Source organism: Lepisosteus oculatus, chromosome 8, assembly GCF_040954835.1.
Source record: "Lepisosteus oculatus isolate fLepOcu1 chromosome 8, fLepOcu1.hap2, whole genome shotgun sequence".
Taxonomy (NCBI): domain Eukaryota; kingdom Metazoa; phylum Chordata; class Actinopteri; order Semionotiformes; family Lepisosteidae; genus Lepisosteus; species Lepisosteus oculatus.
In genome coordinates, this window is record NC_090703.1 from 19,533,753 (window position 1) to 19,551,884 (window position 18,132).

The following is an 18,132-nucleotide window of genomic DNA, read 5'->3' on the forward strand; positions in this document are numbered from 1 at the left end:
ACCTTGTAGTTACGTAGGTTGTGAGAATATTTTACTTTGTTGCTCCCCTGTATGCGGAGCAGGTTTTCGCGGGTGCGATTTAGAAAATCGTTCATTTCGGAAGGGAGAGGGTGCATTTAGGGGAAAAAAGCAAAACGGGTGGGGGGTTGGTCTTGTATAACTAGATCCAGTAGAAATGCTTGCCTTGAGGAAATAAATCGTCTCTTTCAGCAAGATAATATACACAATGCTTGTAACTGGGTAGCACTTGTACACATTACACTGCATTCTGAAGAGGCATTTCCCGTGCTTCGGTATTTTGTAAGTTATTTCTTATAACCTTTGGAGGAGTTTAACTTGCATTGCATCCGCTCTTCGGTCTTTACGATAATATTAACCCATTTTCAAATCATTTTCTGCTCTCCGCCAGGCTTGAGGAGGGAGACGGCTTCCTGTTCATCCTGAGTCCATTTTAAATTATTTAGCAAATCTGGAGTGAACTAATACAAGGCATCGAGATGCAGACCTTTTTAAAAGGCAGGAGAGTGGGATACTGGCTCAGCGAGAAGAAGATCAAGAAACTGAATTTCCAGGCCTTTGCCGAGATGTGCAGGTACCGTTTCCACTTTTCGGAATTAATGTATTTCTCCACGTTTCGGTTTATCACAGGAACTGCGCACTTGTCGCCAGTTAGAAATTTCGGGTTGCTGTTAACCTGTTGTTGTACTACTTATAACGAAAACGCACATTGTCCTTTACGGTAAAGCCGGTTAGTTGGCCCGAACACAGTTCCCATTAGTCAACCTGTTGCTGAAGGCGACGGCAATCTCATAGCAATCCCAGTGGCATCCTGAGCTCGCCCAGTTCTGGGAAAACCCAGGGTAGTTGCTGGGATTTGCGGAGCCCGGAATGAAGTGCTCCACTCGGATAGGGTCTTTTTAAAGTAAGCATCGACTTTCTTATGAAGTGGGGGATTACCTGGAGAAAGGAGATTAGATGTCACAGTGAGGACGCCTAACTGGAATAGAAATGCTTTCGCAGGTGAAGTGACAGGGATGTTGCTTGCTTTACTGTGGAGAGACAGATACGTTATTAGCAGTATTCGACTGGATATTCCAGTAAAGCATGCTTTAAACTGTAAAGTAAGCGTTGCTTTGTTGTGAATTTACGTTTTACGTTCAAATTTGCGTTTGGGACTTGATATTATCACGAGTGTTTATTTGAGTGAGCTATTCCATTATCTGTTGTCTGTTCACACTGTACATCAATGATAGTTGTGTTGTTTTTTTTATGTCTGTGCTTTTAAAAATAGAAATATACTTATGTGATGTTAGATTCGAGATGAGATGTATGATGTCAGAATTATTTTTAGCTCATTATCTTTCTGATGAAAATGCAGAAAATGATTTGACGACTTAGGTGTGCGACAGGCTCTGGATAGATAACACGTTTAAAGATGCATGTCCCGGCAGGTTTAGAATTTCCTGATGTTTTCAGGAGAGAACAAATGCGACTTTATTCATGTCACGTTTTTCAAAGCTCATTGATAGCGTCTAAGGCCATCTTAAAAGAGCTCTGTTTAAATTGTTGCAGTGAAATCTTGGGGTTAGTTCCTGTTTCCAATGCAAACAGTACGGAGAAGTCACTTCTTTTCTGACGACTACAATGTTTGAGTAAAAACATTGTAGTCGTCAGAAGTTCGTGAAAATATTTTGGTGCGTGAAATTGAGTTCGTGAAAATGTTAGCATGAGCAGAAAACCTACACACATAAAGATGTTTGCAGTGGTGTTGGGGAATCATAAAACCTACCAAAGTACACACGTGTGCCTGGCTATAGTTGATCTAAAATTGTGTATTGCCTGTCCCGTCCGACTGTAATTCACGGGCTAAAATTAGTCATTCTCTGTTGGAGACAGAAAAGAAATGCAATTGACCTGTCTGGACTGAACCTTTTTGTTTGCCAGTATATGGCACAGCCTGACAGAGATGAACTTCTTCAGTAAATCGAACTATTTGTAATGGTTTATGGTGAACAGAAAGCTAAGGCCATTAAGAGGAAAATCTAGTGTTGGCATGCTGGGAAGGCATCCTTTCATCTCCTAGTTTAACCTCTAAGAATGCAAGTCTGCCTCTCCTGGTCTATTTAGCAGTGTTTCCTCTGGTGGGAGAGATCCCAAATGAAACCCATGAGTGGCTCCATTATGAAGAAGAAACTCAGTCAGATTAAAAATAACCAACAAAATTCAACTCTTTGTCAATGAAGATTCTTTAGTTTATCTCTATTCGAGGTAATTCCATCTTAAAAATATTTGGAGTATTTGGCCTTACTTTGTAGCTCTATTTTCTAAATCTAGTTTGAAAAGGTGGATCTATTTGGAATTGTTGCTGCTTTGTAAATAAAAACAATGAGGTTATGTTACCCCAACAGTGTTATTTATAAATGAGTTTAGAATCGCTGAGTACAAGGTTTGTTGTCATTTTATTATTGCAAAGGAAACTTTCACTTGTTACATGTTTGGATTCTCCCATTGTGTCGTTGCTACAAATCCGACAGTAAAGAGTAGCGTTCTTCTATACGGTTTCTATAAATAGCAGGTTTTTGTCATTTTTAACATCTGAAAGTTTGCCAGCTTTGGTATGTTCCTGTTTCTATATGTATAACTTTTTCTTGCCTTGGATTGAATCTCCTAGATTCTGTAAGGTCCGTGATAATACAGACATACTGTCAATGGGAAATGCTTGGCTATAGGCTGGTTTGAAAGTAGAAGATATTAAAAATAATAAAATGTCATTGATCCTGGAGCTTGAGTCATTAGGGCACATGCTTTTAGTACTAAGCTTGTTTCAGAACTGGTTGAACAGGAAGAAGGACACTGTGTCACATGAGTTTTCCTTTTTAAAAATACAATTTTGTTTGTCTGACACAGTTTCCTTATGTGCTTTATGAAACATGAAACAGGTCATCAGTTTTCTTTTCAACTGCTGCTTAAGAACAACCCTTCTTTAGGGAGAACTATGTATTGTAGAAAGATGCTTAGTATTATCCAAGCCTTTAGCACCTAAGATGATTTAGTGTTGGTTTAAGACTCAGAATGTTGTTGTTTTTTTTAATTTAAGAAGTTTGTGAGTTTCCTCATTTTGAAACAGGGCTGACCAATTTGTGTGTGTGTGTGTGGGGGGGGGGGGGGGGGTCAATATTTTGTGAATATGTCCTAAAATGTCATGCTAACACGCTAAATCATCTTAGGAGGAATTTATTTATGTCAGACAATCAGTTGTATCGGTAAAGCCCTTTTTTATAGTGCATTGAACGCTTGCAAGTTTCATTGCAGGGAAGAGCAGCCACTGGTTGGTTTTGGCAGGTTCTCGAGGTCAGGTGTTTTGTTTTGCCCTGAAGTTCGCTGTAGCCTGAATTGGCTAATTCCAGATGGAGAAAAAAAAATGTTGTATACAAATAAGAAGTGTTTTTGGAATCCACCACTTTCTTAAAAAAAAAAAACTTTTCCATTTGTTTTGTGTAACACCTTAACTGTTGTACATACTGCTTAAGGAAGTTCCAGTTTCAAACTGACTTTTGGACTTTTATAATTTTTGATCTGGTTGTGTTTTGTACATTTCAGGTACTGTATGTTTAATTTTCTTCTTACAGCATTGTTTCCCTTATTGAACATTTCTTTCCTGGGGGTTCAGAAAGAACTGATTTTTGTTTCTTTCTGAAAATAGTCCTCGTGAAAGTGCAGGGAAAATAATGCTTCTCACGTGAACCTAAGGGGTCTCGTGCATCTTTGCACTGTTCACACCTTCTCGCACCAGAATATTTTCGCAATTGACATGCAGTAGAGCTGGGCGATAATTCGATAACGATAATTATCGCAATATAATTTTCCTTGATATAATTTTAACAAAAGTTCGATAAATGTTTGATATATATGTTTATGCTTTGCGCATGCACACAAAATACTGCGCGAGGGCGGGTGCGTGTTGCAGACCGGGCAGCTAACAGATTTGTTTAATGTTTCTGCTGTTTGGCAAGTGTTTGTTGTGTTCTTAAAATAAAGAGTTGTTTAATTTACCAATTAACTGTCTGGTTTCTTCAACTTTCACTCAGGAGAAAAAATCTACCTTTAAACTTGAAAGAAATAATGATTTGACATTTATCGCGATAATTATCAATATTGACTGATACAAAATTTTTTATCATAATAATGTTTTTGGCCATGTCGCCCAGCCCTAACATACAGTATCTTTTGTAGCATTGTGCTTACGCAGAAGAGAGCCTTCAAGTGTAGTTTAGAGTACATCAATTTATTGTGACACTAAACCATTGGAGCCAGCAGCCATATCACCCTGCAGCTCTCAACAGGCCACCCACTGAAGCTCAGCAGGGCTGAGCCTCGTCAGTACCTGGATGTGAGACCTCCTGGGAAGCTATGGTTGCTGCTGAAAGTGGTGTTTGTGGGACCAGCAGGGGGCGCCCACCCTGTGGTCTACGTGGGTCCTAATGCCCTGGCATAGTGAGACGTTAAACCCAGGCTCTGACTGTTAGTGGTCCTTAAAGATCCCAGGGTATTTCTCGAGAAGAGTAGGGAGTTATCCCTGTGTCCGGGCCAAATTTCCCCCCTCAGCCTTTACCGTGGCCTCCAGATTGTCTCCATGGATGATTGGCTTGCACTTGCCCTGAGATAGATAAAGAGGTTAGAAAATGGATGGGTGTTGTTTTTATTACAATACCTAGATGAGTTGATGTATAGGTATTATTGAAGAAAGGGTAATATGGTCTAGTTTACGTCACTCCTTGTAATATGTATACTAACGTTTTTACCTTATCTTTAGCCACAGGCCTCTTATTGAGTTCTTGCATTGTAAAGATAAAAAATTATGAGTCTTAGAACTGTATGATCTTTCAATTGCACTTTTTGTTTTGGTTTTAAGTTCTGTTTGACTCACACTAAAAACATATGGAATGTTAACAATGATAAAAATCAGTTTAGCAAAAGTGCCATATTTTAAAAGTTTTAAAAGTGTAACTCTAATGAGTTACAATTGTACAAAATACAGTTTTACAAACTGCTTTTCAACCTTTCATACATTTTGAAGCTTTAAAGCTTGCTGTTTTGACACTTTGAAATGTATAGGTTGTTCTATACACAAACTACTCCACACATTCAAAGCAGATAAACAAAGAAAGTAAATAGGCAATATATAATAAAAATGGAAAAGGAATGATTGCTTAAGTATTCAAATCCTTTGCTGTGGTAAACGTAAATTAATTAGATCCACAAAATTACCTTAACATCACACTTAATTTGTTGAGTGGTCTCTGTGTCCAATAAAAGTGGTTCTCATTATTTCAGAAAAAATACATCTGTCTCTGTAAGGTCCCTTAGTTGCATTGTGAATTTCAAGCAAAGATTCAACCATTAAAACCAAGGAGATTTCGAAACTCATTGATAGTTGTATAAAAAAGGCATAGATCAGGAGAAGGGTTTTAAAACATTTCCAAGACCTTAATATCTCTTTGAGCGTGGGAAAGTCAATCGTTAAAAAGTGGAGTACACCCAGACACTGCCAGGCTCGGACTGTCCCTTCAAACTTAGCAGCTGGGAAAGGAGGAAGCCTAGTTAGGGATATTACCTTGAGGCCAATGGTGACTTTGAAAGAGTTACAGAGTTCATTGGCTGACATGGAAGAAAATGTCAACGGGTCAACAATATCTCAGTCTCTCCACAAAAGGAGCTTTATGGAGCTGAAAGAAAGACGTATGTGATACTGTAAACATGTAGTAAACGATTTTGTTGTCAGAAAAAACAAAACGGGCACTTTTTTGTTGAAATGCAAGGGTTTTAGCTGACACAACCCCGTATCTTGCATTTATCACTCACTCGAGACTGATGGGAACATAGATGGAGCAAAGCACTGACAAATTGTAGAGGAAACCATGCTGCAGACTTTAAACTACAACAATAATTAACCTTTCAGCAGGAAGAAGATCCAAACAAAAAGGCCAAAGCTACCGACACTGGAGTGACTTATGAATAAGAAAGTTAGTCTTTGAGTTGCCCGAAGTCCGGACTAGAATCCGATTGAGAGTGTGTGGAAAGAATTTTAAAAAGCCCATAAGCAATCTTAATACAACTTAAGAGAGCCTGAGAAACTGCCGAGAAGAATGTGCAAAAATTGTTCCAGGCCAGTGTGTCAAGTGGGTAGAGACGTACCTAAAAGGACTTGGTTGTAATTGCCGCCTAAGGGACTTCCAAGAAATATTGCGTTTACAAGTCTGAATACTTATCCAATCAACATTTTTTTTCTTCTCTTTAGACATTTACAGAAGCCTGTCTTTTCCTTAGAAGTTTTTAGTTTCAGAGTAGTTTACAGTTTCCAAAACTGGGAAGGTCTAAATACTTCTTCAAGGCACTGTAAACTGTAAAAATATATAAAGGGATTATGGTCACTCTAGGTTCCTGTTGCAATCACGTCAGAATCTGCCAGGTGTTTGAAAAATGATTTTCAAAGTCATCTTACATATATAGGTTTCTCAACCTGGGAGCCTTGCAGGTGATTTCAGTATTAAATGGCAGCAAAATAAAAAAAAAAATCTAAACAAACAAAGCCACCAACACTTCAAAGTTTGGATGGATTGTTGGAAACCGTTAATTTAGCTGGTATTGTGTTTAAAATGGAACTGGTGCAGTGGACTCTATTCATCTCTTCATTGATTGCACAACAAAATGTGTAAGAGATTTTCATCTCGCCCACTGCTGTGTGCCCGCAAAACAGCCTGAATGCACCAGCACAGATTAATCATTTCCTGTGGATTACATGCTAATCCTTTATGATAACCCTGGAATTGAGTGTTTTGCAGTGCTGAAGCCTTCTGCTTGGGAAGTGCAGTAGCCCCACTGCATTTCTGCAGCTGTGTTGAAACAGAACAGTTCAGGTAAAGCGAATCTGAACTACATACAGTAGGCACTTCCCTGTGTAGGGAACATTCCCACCGGCATTGGCATTAGGCTAAAGCTTTGCTTCTCTTCCGTCCATCCATTTTCTTACCACCTAACCACTCTTAGCAATACAAGGTGGCAGGGGACCCAGAGCCTATTCTAGCAAGCAGCAGGCACAAGGCAAGATATACCCTGGATGGGACTCCCGCCCATCACAGGACAGACACAAACACAAAAATGCACACGCTCACACCAGGGCCAGTTTTCCCAGAAGCCAGTTAACTTCGCTAACCTGTCTTTGGAGGTGGGGGAAAACTGTCTCGTGGGGGAAACCTCCCTGTGTTCACATACAGACCCCATGCGGAGAGTATCCAGAATTGAACCCAGGGCCCCAGCGCTGTGAGGCAGCAATGCTAACCAGCTTCTCTTCCGTTCTGTTGAAGTACATATGTTGTTTAGCCTTCCTGTGACTGAGGTGAGCCACAGCTTGGGCTACTTGCACTAGATCAGTAAAAAGTATGTTGTGCTCTAAATGCTTATAGCCTATATATAGAGTTCGCCAAATAAACTGCAAAATTTGTCTTTACTGTAGTGTACCATCCTGTGGAATGGTACTAGTGACTCATCATCACAGTACTGTTTTTCAACTCCAACTTGAGATCTTACAAAATCTTGAGTACCCCTGTATCACTGCGCTTGACAAAAGGTGTGGGGTGCCCAAGGAGCTCGGCAGCATCTCGGTATGTTTTCGACAGTATTCCTTCAAAAAAGAAGTTTAATGGTAAGGTTTCATTTTAAAGAAATGTCTGGCTGACATAGGGCAGCATGCTTTTATTTTGGAAGTTGACATTGGTGATCCCCCCCCCCCCCCCAAAAAAAAAAAACTTCAGTGTGAAGATTGCAGATCAGCTTTAGCTGAGGGTACATTAATATTGACAATAACACATTTATGGCAATGAAGAGGACTGTAGTTCAGGTGGGTAGCTGCGTCAGCATGCGTAGGCTGCAAAGGAACAAGTAATAGGTTTATTCCATGCTGAATAAAAGAAGAAAGAGAACACAACGTTTCGGCCATGGAGCCTTCACCTGAAGAAGGCTCCACGGCCGAAACGTTGTGTTCTCTTTCTTCTTTTTTTCAGCATGGAATAAACCTATTACTTGTTCCAATGAAGAGGACTGTCTGGGGATGTCCTTAGGTGAAATGCAAAGCTCATGCCCAACCGGCTGGATCAATTGGCTACTAGCAACCAAATGAACTACATGGGGAGAGTGGCCTCCTCCTCTTGTGTATAATATTTCTTATGTTGCCCTAAGGTGATGGTATAATTACATTTCCAGAATAGCGTGAAAAAAACAATACCTGAAACATAACAGCCATTACATATATTTTTACTATTTGGGAAATCATTGAGTACATATTTCCTGCTACTAACACACCAAATTGACTTGCAGGTACTCGTACATTAAATATTTTCTTATTGTTGTGCCACTTCTTATTTCTGTTGATAAATACAGGCTCCTCACACAACAAATGCTGAGACAATGGGTTTTATTTGTTGTATGGAGAGTGTTTATCAGGAGTTTTGTTTTGCAACAGAAGCTAGCATTTGAGCAAAGAAAAAAAGCTGTTAGTTTCTAAATTAACTTTCTTCACGCTATGAAGTGTGAAAAGCCTGCAGATGTGTCATATATGTGACAGCGATCTGTTTTTATTCTGACATTTTACACACTACTGGATCTTCATTGTTTGTTTGTTTCCCCCTGAAAGAGTTGAATTTGCTGAAAAATTGGGATTTTATCTTTTTGAGTCGTTTTGTCTGTTTAAAGAAAGATGAAGCGAAAATTAACACTGACAATATATGTATTTTTTCTGATTTTAAGCTTGTCCTGGTTTTAAACACTAAAACAGTGGACACTCTTTACTTGGAGTGAAGTTCTCTTTCGTATTCCACTGCAAAAAATGTAAAAATGTTTAAATGATCAACCCACGAATAAACCCTGGTCAGTGATGTATAATAGAAATACAAATAATAAAAATAATGGTTCTTCTTAATTAATCTCTGTCTGATTTCCAGCAAAGGACTTTCCCTGCTACATGGCAGCATTTATCCAGACCATTTTTGTTTTTCATGTTTCCCTTTTAAGAAATCACCTTATTTATTTAATTCCAGTGAAAACAGATAAAAAAAAACACTGATGCTTTCTGACAGGCATTTAAATGCAGACTTCAGAATTAAAAATCTTTCTTAACAATAGGTAAAATCATAATTATATGCTTTAGAACAATCATCCATCCCACAAATTTCATTTGTAAAACCTGCTTAAGGTGAATCATGCCTGAATTAAGCACTATGAGAAGGCATGCAGATGGGTTTTGTTTTGGTAAGAGAAGAATAATGGAATGGGCAAAAATTGCATTTTCATGTAATACTGGCAAGCAAGAAAACCACGAGATTCCAGCAGTAGCTGTGCCTGTTACAGTTTAAATGACTGAAGAGAATCTTTTTTGATTTAAACTTAAAACATTAAATCGGTTCATAACTTCATTGCGCTCACTTCCACCTGTCTCCCGAATCTTTCCCTTTTAGCTTTGTAATAGTGAGGACAATGACATCACATCCCTCACAGCGATTCAGTCACGTGTTATTGAGAGTTTGGCCTAGACTCCATACTGGGACATTTCTGACTGGATGAAACAATGTGCAGTTTTTTTAAAATCCTCCCATACACAGTACAAAGCATTGAAAGTTTGCTGCATGCTGTCTGTGGAAAACAAGGACTTCATATCTATAACTAACTGGAAAAACTCCAGGGGTAGAGCTTTCATATGCTGTTTCAATTCAATTCAAACTTTAATGCATGTATTTGCATACATTTCTTTGTGGCTCTCATAACAGTACCTTGAAGATCCCATAGAGACTACTTTGAAATTAAAATATAAAATATCTTTGTTTGACCTTGTTTGTTGTGTAATGATCTATTTGAAAACACCTGCATGAAGGCACTGTGCCAATACGCCAGAAACTTCACAGCCTTCTTAGCCTGTGGCTATACCATTTGGTGAATCCCAGAGTGTCCTGACTCTGACTCCTGCCCAGCTGGGTGTGAGTAGTCAGTATATGCAGCATGGCCTCCCTTCGGAATTGTGTTCTTGTGAGTGCGCTTCACAAGGATTGCCTTAGGACATGGGGGGGGAACAAACACGGGGTAATTTCTTGTATTAGGAATTTATCCTTTTACATATCCCAACTTGCTCTCCATGAGACATACAGACAGGGAGAGAAGCTTGGGTTCAGAGCACTGGGTCAGCCATTAATACTGCGCCCCTGGAGCAGTTGGAGTTAAGGGCCTTGCTCAGGGGCCCAACGGAGTAGGATTCCTCTTCCAGCTGCGGGATTCGAACCAGCGACCTTGCAGCCACAGGTGCAGATCCTTAGCCACAGAGCCACTGCGCTGCCCAATGAGCAAAGCTGGGTTCGAAAAGTTGAAAGTCTAGTTATTTGTATACAAGCAACTTTACTTGACACGCAACAATCTGCTTTGAAATTAAAGATTGCCATGGAAGCTCTGAATATATGTACAAGCACATCTCAAGGTGCATCCATTTATACATGGGATTGTTAGATCATGAAACGGGGATTGCACAAAATCCTTAAAGATTTAACCAGGGATTAAGCATATTTACTTATAGCTTTAGGGATTTTGTGAAATACCAGATTTCCTGTTCTTACTGTAAGATACACTCAGTATACTGGTAAGAAATGTAATTAAATTAGTATTATCTTCGGATCTGAATAGGAAAAAGAGTTCAACTTCATTATCCAGATGCAGGTGTCACATCCCCCAGTAAAAATAGAAAATTAAGACTATGGCCATGACAACTGCACGTGTTTTGTACATCAGCAGCATACATGCAATACAGAACTCAGGTTAGTAAATTGATTAGTGTATTATGCTTCTGGTCCTTAAATGTAAATTAAATGTTTGTAATTAGTGCTTTACTTTCTTATGACTACAGTATATTGCCACTCTCTCACTGACTTTTTTTCCCCCCATTGTGTTAGAGTCCATAGTTAAGCCACACTTTCATACAGTGGTGTGAAAAAGTGTTTGCCCCCTTCCTCATTTCTTATTTTTTGCATGTTTGTCACACTTAAATGTTTCAGATCATCAAACAAATTGAAATATTAGACAAAGATAACACAAGTAAACACAAAATACAGTTTTTAAATGAAGGTTTTTATTATTAAGGGGAAAAGAAATCCAAACCTACATGGCCCTGTGTGAAAAAGTGATTGCCCCCTAAACCTAATAACTGGTTGGGCCACCCTTAGCAGCAACAACTGCAATCAAGCGTTTGCGATAACTAGCAATGAGTCTTTTACAGCGCTGTGGAGGAATTTTGGCCCACTCATCTTTGCAGAATTGTTGTAATTCAGCCACATTGGTAGGTTTTCGAGCCTTAACCGCTTTTTTAAGGTCATGCCACAACATCTCAATCGGATTCAGGTCAGGACTTTGACTAGGCCACTCCAAAGTCTTCATTTTGTTTTTCTTAAGCCATTCAGAAGTGGACTTGCTGGTGGGTGTGTTTTGGATCATTGTCCTGCTGCAGAACCTAAGTGCGCTTCAGCTTGAGGTCACGAACAGATGGCCGGACATTCTCCTTCAGGATTTGTTGGTAGACAGCAGAATTCATAGTTCCATTTACCACAGCAAGTCTTTCAGGCCCTGAAGCAGCAAAACAGGTCTACTTCACTTTGTCAGGCAGGTCCTATTTAAGTGATTTCTTGATTGAGAACAGGTGTGGCAGTAATCAGGCCCGGGTGTGGCTAGAGAAATTGAACTCAGCTTTCCAAAGATGTGATAAACCACAGTTGATTTATATTTTAACGGGGGGGGGGCAATCACTTTTTCACACAGGGCCATGTAGGTTTGGATTTTTTTTCCCCTTAATAATAAAAACCTTCATTTAAAAACTGTTATCTTTGTCTAATATTTCGATCATTGTTTGATGATCTGAAACATTTCAGTGTGACAAACATGCAAAAAATAAGAAATCAGGAAGGGGGCAAACACTTTTTCACACCACTGTACATACTACAGACATAGCATGTAAAAGCAACAACTGACTAGTGTTATTCACATACAGGGAAAAAAAACACAATTAAAATTGTTTTTGGAACAACTCCAATAAGTACGTTGTTCGATAATTTCCACACTAGAAATCTAACAGCAGATTGCTTTTTCTTTCTTTCCTCTCCATCTCTTGAAGGCATATTCCCTTTTCTAACACATCTGTAGATGGAGCATATCTGTCATAAGTGTTTTTGACACAGTGTCTGGCCTCCCTGCAGTGTAGTGACATATGATGGGAATGAGTGCCAACAATGTTACATGTTTGAACATGTCTACCTCGGCAACCTTTCTTAATTGTTAAAATAAGAAAGTATAACAGTAGCTTATTTTGAATGTGGGAATATCCATGTGCTTATGGCTAAACTAAATCCAGCCATCCATTTGCTTACTACTTCTTCCAGTTCAGGGTCACAGGGGAGCCCAAGCAATGGTACAAGGCAGGGTACACCCTGGGTTGCACGCCAGTTGATCGCGAGCCGACACAGATGTGCACACACTTACAGCATGGCTAGTTTCCAGGAAGCCAACTAACCTACCAGTATGTTTTTGGATTGTGGGAGGAAACCCACTGGAACGCAGAGAGAATAAACTTTATGCAGATAGTACACCAGGTCTGGAATTGGGATCAGGGCCCCAGTGCTGCAAGGCAGCAGTGCTAGCCACTGCAGCACTGTCACCCATAAACTACTTATTATTTAAATTGACTATCATTTGCAAGGACATTTTATAATGGTTTTAATAAATGAAGCATGTATTTGTAATGGCCATCTCAATCTGAACAGCTTTAAATTCATGTTTCTCTTAAAGTCTTTGTCTGTATTGAACTCATGTACGATACTAGATTAATTACCAGATCACTTCACTGGTCAGTATTTGAATTCAGTTAACAGTCTGAAATACTTTATTAGCAGGGAGCAACCTAGGCCTTTTGTGTGTTAATGTCTTAAAACCACATGCAGGAAGCTGACATGTCTGTGATGAAGAATGTTGTGTCTCTTGTGTGTATTTGGAGGTTTTAAACAAATTAGACCTTGGGTTAAGCCAAAGTGCTGACAAAGTTTGTATTTTACCATAGCATGGATGTAAATAAAACTTGTTTTCTTTTAACACCCTCGGAAAGGCAATTTGCTTTAAATTATTTTTTTACATTTATTTTCCAGTAATGCATTTACTGAAGTTGCAGCAGTTTAACTTTTTTTTTACTTCATTCCGATGTGGTTTTCTTTGGGAGATCTGTACTACAGTTTGTTGCACTGTTTTGGACCAGTAAAAAATGAAAAATCGAAACCTTCACATCTGCTCTCTGCAGAGCTTCTGCGAATGTGCACAGAACTTTTTTTTCCCACTGCGTTAAAACAAATAATGTTCAATAATGTTCAAAAGAAAGCAGTGGTTCTCCATACAGAATGTAATGAATGGATGAGATGGTGTTCAAATGTGCTTTATTTTAAATGAAAGGGAACAAGACCCATTTACAGCAGCTGTTCAGCTGCAATGTTTTGTATCCAAGGAAACCCTGTACTATAGAAACCCCTTACATGCCTTACAATAACTGTGACATCAAGTGACAGTAGACTGGTCCACTCCATACACTGAATGGGTTTATAGCTATCCTGTTTTTAATGGAAAAGCCAGGGAAAGGCATTTCTGAATTGAACTAGAGATATGGAGAAGGGGATGACTCACACCACCCCCCCCCCACCCGAGGATTATAGTTTTGTAGAGTTTTTGTTTTGTCCAGAAATTTGTAGTCAGCACAACACACTCTATACAGCTTCTTCCACTTTTAATACTACATTACGTCAGGCTCTGGAGCTTAGTGGAATCCCAGCAATGTTACATGTTTTTGTGTGTTTTTTGTTTTTGTGTTTCTATGTGTCTGTGTTAAAAGCAGTCCACACTACTACTCCCCCCACCCGAGGATTATAGTTTTGTAGACTTTTTGTTATGTCCAGAAATTTGTAGTTAGCACAACACACTCTATACTGCTTCTTCAACTTTTAATACTACATTACGTCAGGCTCTGGGGCTTAGTGGAATCCCAACAATGTTACATGCTTTTGTGTGTTTTTTTGTTTTTGTGTTTCTATGTGTCTATGTTAAAAGTTGCCCACACACAATCAGATTTCTATACTGTACTATGTTGCATGAAGTACAGGTGGATTTCCTGCCATTAAATTAAACGACAATTTTTGTAAGTCCCCCCCCAGTATCCTATATGGCTGAAAACTCTTGTACAGTATATAGACACCGAGCCTGTCTGTACTTGACTCTGGCCCTGTGTTACTGTTATTGACATTTGGAAAAAAAACAGCTCTTGTCTGGGATAAAGCCCGCCCAAAGGTACTCATTCACCAACTGGCATGGGGTTCCCTGGGCAGTTGCATTTTGAAATTGCTGTCATTTAGTAAACACATTCCACAGTTTGGTTGTAAGTGAAAGTATCAGTGGGGCTCCAGATTCACAGACAGTTATGTCATTTACAAATGTAAAAGTTTCTTCTTTCAAAACAATAGAAAACCTCCTTGTGACTCCACAAATTGAATACACACTTGGTTGCAAGTTCTAGGTCCTCAAAATCATCTGTTTTTCAGCACATATTTTTTTCTGACGTTACAATCAAAATTAAGAGAGGCATTTTTAATTTTTAATACTGTAGATCAGTGTAATGTGTTAAGTTGTTAATTTATGTATTTTATACAACAGCTTTCTTATTTTTGCAGGTATAAGGATTTTTTTATTTTCTAGTTTTTAGTTGTATATATTTTTTTTGCCTTCAAAGTCCAGAAGAAATCCTTTTTATTTGTTGTACTTGTTTACCACCAAATTGTGTGGAAAATAATTAAATGTCTGATTTCATTTTTTGGATAATTGTATTTATTTTTATGTACTTTTTATTTAACTTACTCGCTAATGTATATACTATACAGAGTATATTATTTCCCTAAACATAAAAACTTAAAACCTCTCGAGTTTTAAATTATAACAGTGAAAAATTTCACCAGTGTAGCTCCTATTCATTCAAGTGTAAAAACTTGATTTTTACTTCAATTTCTAAATTCTGTATAAAAATTTTGGAGAACTGTTTAATACTTTATATTGTTAGGAACACACATGGCACTATATGTATCCTAAAGTCTTGCAAATTTTAACAGACACATCAGATTTACGTAGCAGATTGCTTTGGCATGGCATTCAGTTACAATGCATCAATTCCCAATGTAGATTGAGCCAGGGAAAAACAATTACCTTTTTTTAGTGTATGTTATTGTAAAAATTAAATATTTGATAATTGTGAAAATATAAATTAGCTCTGAAGGTTTAATGGTACAAGATAGCACAGCCATCTTAATTGAAGTCAGAATTCCCTTTGTATATATGAAGTCAGTGATGAGCTACAGATAGCTTACCACATGATCCCTATACCCGCCAACTTTGATCATTGACAGTCTTATACATGTTTCCTGCAAATGATACATTTCTGGGTTCTTTACCAGAGCTAATTAATTTTTGCATTTCCACATTTCATAGCAGATTGTTTGCTTTTAAAAGCCACCATAATCCGGAAAGATGCCCGCTCTTGAATTTTAAATATTTAGAAGTGCTATTCAGTTTACATTTCGAGGACCCAGGTTCATATACTATGTTTCAATCAGCTTAGTTCAAATCAACATCTGATCCCAGTTTTGCCTTGCCTTACCTTGCCTCCCATACTCAGTTCTTACTGAGAGACTGAGAGGGGACAGCAATCTGGAGCTTGAAGAAGTGTCTGGTGTGTTGACAATGGGCTTTGCCAGTTGCCATAGTTGTTTGGTAGTGTAAAAAGACTTCATCATCAACGTTTCTTCTTTTGGCATAGCTAGCAGTTTGTCGGAAGGCGAGACACGTTTAATTTTTAAACATTTATTAAAATTGCTTCTCCCTTAGACATAGAGTTCAGAACTGGTGAGGTCTAGGAAAGAGAACCTTTGAAAAACATCAGCAATACTAGCAGACCTAACACTACAGTTTTAAATGCCCACTTAGGGAAATAAATAAAACTGCTGTGTTCAGTGGTTGGGGATAGTACAGACGGGAGTTTACACCACAATACCTGACTGCTGTACAATGTAGCCATTAGTCCCTTTGTGCATTTAACTGGAGAAACTAGTACCGCTCAATAAAATTAAGCAGTGATAACACCCAGAACCATTAATGTGTTGCCTTACTCTCTAGAACACCCAAACTGAATAAGATATGCTAACTTTGGGTACTAAAAGATCTTTTTGATTCTTGTTTACATTTCATTGAGATTTTACTCTTTCTTTACTTTTTGTACATAAGTGTGATTTAGATGAATCCCAGGAAGAAAGCTTTAATATCTTGCAGGTTCCTTCAGTAGGACCTAGGAAATAGCAGAAGGGATTTTTGCAATGTATTAGTCTTCTTATTTTAATGTAATTTTCAATTTTTTTTGGACAGCAAAATGAATGTGTGGGTGTTGAATGAGATAAGAAGATATCAGATTGATAGTCTAAGACAGTGAAACATCAACAGTATTCATCTGTTAACAGTAGCAGTGACTTAAAAATAAAGTGCTGTACAGAGACCAAATATGATGCTCATTTTCTTGGAAGTTATCAAATGGCTCTTTAGTCTAAATTCAGTAGTGCAGTTGTCTCTACGTGGGTGGTATTCTTTTGGGGGGTAGGTAACGTTTCTGTTCAAATTTGTCTATATAATGGAAATAAAAATTGATGGTTGTAGTAGTCAAGCTATATCACCTGGTAAATTATGATTTCAGATTGAGGAGGAAAACAAAGAAAACCTCACATTCCAGATTAAAAAACAACCATTCTGTGGTATCTGAACCTATACTGTAATGCAGCTCTTTTAATTTATTTTAACGTTCTAAACTTCTTGGGTTTGCTGTCAGCAACCTAAAGACTGTTGTTCAACAGCTAGAGAGTTGAATTCTGCTAAGTTTTTGGGTTGCTAAGTAACCCTTTTGCTAAGCTGCCTCTCTATTCCTTTCTCCTTCTCTTTTGCTTTCAGAAGTAACTGATTTTCAGCTTTGGAGACAGAGTAACTATTTTGAAGCAGTTTTATATGAGTTTAAGTGTATTCAAATATACATTAAAAAATAAATTCTTCAGTTGTGTGGATAAATGTATGTAAGCTTCAGAAACATTAGTAGCATGTAAATGATGATTGTTTTTGCTGTAGTCGTTTTTTCGGAAATATCCATCCGTTCCAAATCTTAAAATCCATTCCTATTTATAGCAGCTGTTAAATATCCTGCACCCAACAATCAGTACTTCATCCTGCAATTCCATTCCACTGTAAAATCAAGAAGCCAGATGCTCAGGGAAATTCATCCATTTCTTAATCCTAAACTCTCATAGATCCTACCTGATCTATACCCACTGCCTAAAATATCCTGTCCCTCTGAAAAATCTGCCTGTGGACTGAATGGCTAGACATTGCCTGTAGTAGACTTATTCTTTCTGATTTCCATATCCAACTCCTACTTTTTATTCTTTGAGCTGCTTGTTTAGTAATGTTGTATGCAAGATGCTGAAGAATAGAACAGCATGATGGTTTTTATTTTGTTTTTTAAGCTCAAGATTTTTTTCAGCACTTTGTTGCAGGCATGTCTGTTGTGAGCAAATAAAGTTTATAAATTAGTGCAGTCTCACTGGTGGAAGGAATAATTTTTATTAACACTAATGGAGAATAGTTCATACCAAGGGCATTTTAAGACCTAAATCGTCTTAAAATGTTTGGAATTATGGTTTATCTGCAGACTGGCCTTTTTAGGTAACAAACATGCCTGTCCGGAATGAATGAAATCAGGTTACATTTTCTATTTTACACAGCTTTTTTGATGTACAGTAATACAACATACATTTTTACAGTATACTAGTGTACCAAATGCACGCCAAGTTCTTTCTTTACAGTGTTTTGCATACCACATAGAAAATTAAAATACCTAAGCATTGCTTGAATCATTGTAAGTTCATGTTTAACATATGTCCCTTTGTTTACATCTTTTTAAGTGGTTATTAACATGGTATTTTTAATTAGCCTACA

The 18,132-nt window shown here is 38.1% G+C and overlaps 1 protein-coding gene across 5 annotated transcripts in view; it reads left to right on the forward strand.

Annotated features, from left to right (window-relative positions):
- The window catches only part of itpk1a (inositol-tetrakisphosphate 1-kinase a), a 104,170-nt gene that overhangs the window by 15,938 nt on the left and 70,100 nt on the right, over positions 1-18,132 (forward strand). For 4 of the 5 annotated variants that reach the window (XM_015351009.2, XM_015351007.2, XM_015351010.2 and 1 more), the window contains exon 2: positions 410-592. In XM_015351009.2, the coding sequence (XP_015206495.1) occupies positions 498-592 (95 nt within the window). In that variant the 5' untranslated portion in view covers positions 410-497. Of the gene's footprint in view, positions 1-192; positions 301-409; positions 593-18,132 lie in introns of those variants that run through there. The other variant, XM_015351008.2, reaches the window with a different exon arrangement.